The sequence below is a fragment of the Fonticula alba genome (genome assembly GCF_000388065.1).
Source record: "Fonticula alba strain ATCC 38817 unplaced genomic scaffold supercont2.4, whole genome shotgun sequence".
NCBI lineage: Eukaryota > Rotosphaerida > Fonticulaceae > Fonticula > Fonticula alba.
The window spans coordinates 2,049,943-2,052,219 of NW_009242974.1; the positions used below are offsets into that span (position 1 = coordinate 2,049,943).

General features: G+C 66.4%; 2 protein-coding genes across 2 annotated transcripts in view; one reads left to right on the plus strand and one right to left on the minus strand.

Annotated features, from left to right (window-relative positions):
• Nucleotides 1–331: 331 nt before the first annotated feature.
• On the plus strand, nt 332–1,734 carry H696_02986 (hypothetical protein; the record flags this gene model as incomplete). The annotated part of the gene is made up of 1 exon (XM_009496870.1): nt 332–1,734. One exon carries the CDS (start codon nt 332–334, stop codon nt 1,619–1,621), a length of 1,290 nt encoding a protein of 429 aa, XP_009495145.1. The 3' UTR covers nt 1,622–1,734.
• A 53-nt stretch (nt 1,735–1,787) lies between these two features.
• Nucleotides 1,788–2,277, minus strand: part of H696_02987 (hypothetical protein) — a 6,665-nt gene continuing 6,175 nt past the window's right edge. The window contains exon 10 of the mRNA XM_009496871.1: nt 1,788–2,248. Coding sequence (XP_009495146.1) covers nt 1,977–2,248 — 272 coding nt within the window. The 3' untranslated portion in view covers nt 1,788–1,976. The remainder of the gene's footprint in view (nt 2,249–2,277) is intronic.

The following is a 2,277-nucleotide window of genomic DNA, read 5'->3' on the forward strand; positions in this document are numbered from 1 at the left end:
CCCCCCCCCCCCCCCCCCAGCCCCCGGGGGGGGATTCTCCGGCGAGTGTTTGCCCTGGGTGAGGCGCCGATTCGTTGGCACGTGTTGGCTCCCAGCCCGGGCTCAGTAAGGTCCTTCGTGGATGATCCTGCCAGTGCCGGGACGCACCTCAGCAAGCCATTCATTTGTTCCCACACTCGGGGCCAGACCGGGGCCCGGTCCTGTGCCACCGCTCCCCCCCCTCTCGCCCCCCCCCTCCTACTGTACTCTCGCCGTCCCCCCCCCCCCCGCTTTTACTTGATCTATCCCCTCCCCATCCACTCGGCCCCCTGCTCGTACGCCTGCCGATAGAATGACAAACACACCCACCCGCGCCACGGCGCCGGTGTCACTGGTCGTGGTCAGTGGCGCCCTTGGCAGTGGCAAGACAACCATCATCCTCCATCTGCTGGATGCCCTGTCGCGGCAGGGCTTGCGGATTGCCGTGCTGAAGAATGAATTTGGCGATGCGCAGGTCGATCAGGCGCTGTATCGCCGCGCGGCCGGGTCGGCCGACTCGAGGGAGTCCTCGGGGTCGGCCGAGCCTGCTGGCGGTGTGACTGAGGTCCGCGAATTGGCCAACGGCTGCATGTGCTGCACGCAGGTGGGCCAGATCGAGGATGCCTTGCGGGCCCTGGTGCACTGGCGTCCGACGACGGCCCCGGCCGGGCCGCCGGATTTGGTCTTCATCGAAACGTCTGGCGATGCGCAGCCCGCCTCGCTGGCTTTGGAGTTGGCACGCATTGCCCAGAAGCCGCTATTGCCTCCCGGGACGCCGGCCGACCAGCGAACCGGCGGCATTGAGGTCCGGCTGGATGCCGTTGTGGCCGTGGTGGACTGCTTGAATTTCTTCTCCGGCGCCGGAGCCACCGGACCATTTGCCGCCGGGCCAGATGGGTCGGCTGGCAGCTGGGTCCCAACACCGAGTGCCCTGCTTCAGGCACGCTTGGTGGATTTGGTCCTCCTGAATCGCATTGAGCCAGCCCCGGGTGAGACCGAGGCCGATGCCGACCGTCGCCTGGATCTGGTGCGTGATGTTGTGGACAGCCTGTTTGATGAGAAGCCCAAGCTCCGGGCCCCAGGTGGCCGGGTTGATCCGGCTCTCTTTCGGCTGACAGTGGCGGCGGCGGCGGCGGACACCGCGGCCGCCGCCACCGCGGCCACGGCCAGGCTCGAGGATCCCTGCGATCCGGGATGCACGTTGGGTACCTGCGACCATGCGGCGGCGCAAGATCCAACCCGGCCGACACATCAGCCTCTCCAGGTCCTGCAGGTTCACTCCCTCCGAGCAGATGGAGCCCTCCCCCTCGGCCAGGAGGCCTTCGAGGACCTCCTGGGCCGGCTGCCAGCCGAGCAGTGCTTCCGAGTGAAGGGGCACCTGTGGTTTGCTGACCAGCCAGCTGAGCGGCACATTTACAATGTGGCCTTCGGCCGCCTGGACCACATGAGCCATCAGGCGTATGAACATCGGCCGGGGGACAGTCAGCCGGGCGACGTGTCTCGACTGGTTGTCATCGGCCTCGATCTGTATATGGTTCTGGGCCTGGTCCGCCGGGCGCTGGGCGCCGCTGATGGGGAGACCTCCGTGGCACTGGCATCCTAGGGGGAGTTGTGCTCTAGGGTTTGCTTGTTTTTTTTTTCTCGCATCCGTGTGCATTCGTATGCATGTGTAGACCTGCACGAGCAACAATGTACCAAGGCCAGAAGGCGTGCGGAGGGACCTTGTTGCTGGCGGTGGTGCCGCCGCCTCCGGGGGGGGGGGGGGGGGGTTCTAAATGTAGGTGTATTCATTGGATCGGGAAGGTATCCTTCCACCGGGGCGACACAATCGTCTGCATGGCCGCCGAGGGGGCGCCGATGGTACATGAGTTGATATGGATATGTGCATGCGAAAGAGGCGAAGAGGAGAGGCGCATGCATGTGTGGCAAGGTAGGGGAGGACACATTTGGGAAGGGGCTTACTGACGGCGGAGGCGATCCAGTCGCTCCTTAATCGAGGCAAGGTTCGGTCGGGCTGTGCCGGGAGCGACATCGGCTGAGCCGGCAGGCAAAGACGAGGCAGCGGCCGGAGGCGCCGCCGAAGTCCCGGGAATCAGCGCGGCCGGAGTCAGCAACGGCGACAGCCGGGCGGCACGCTCCTCGGGGGAGTGATGCCCCGAGGTCGATGAGGGAGCCGCCGAATCGCCGGAAGAGGTGGGCCGGCCGAGGGCCGACGCGCGGCCAGCATCGACTACGGATGAGTTTCGGGGGGCGGGGGGG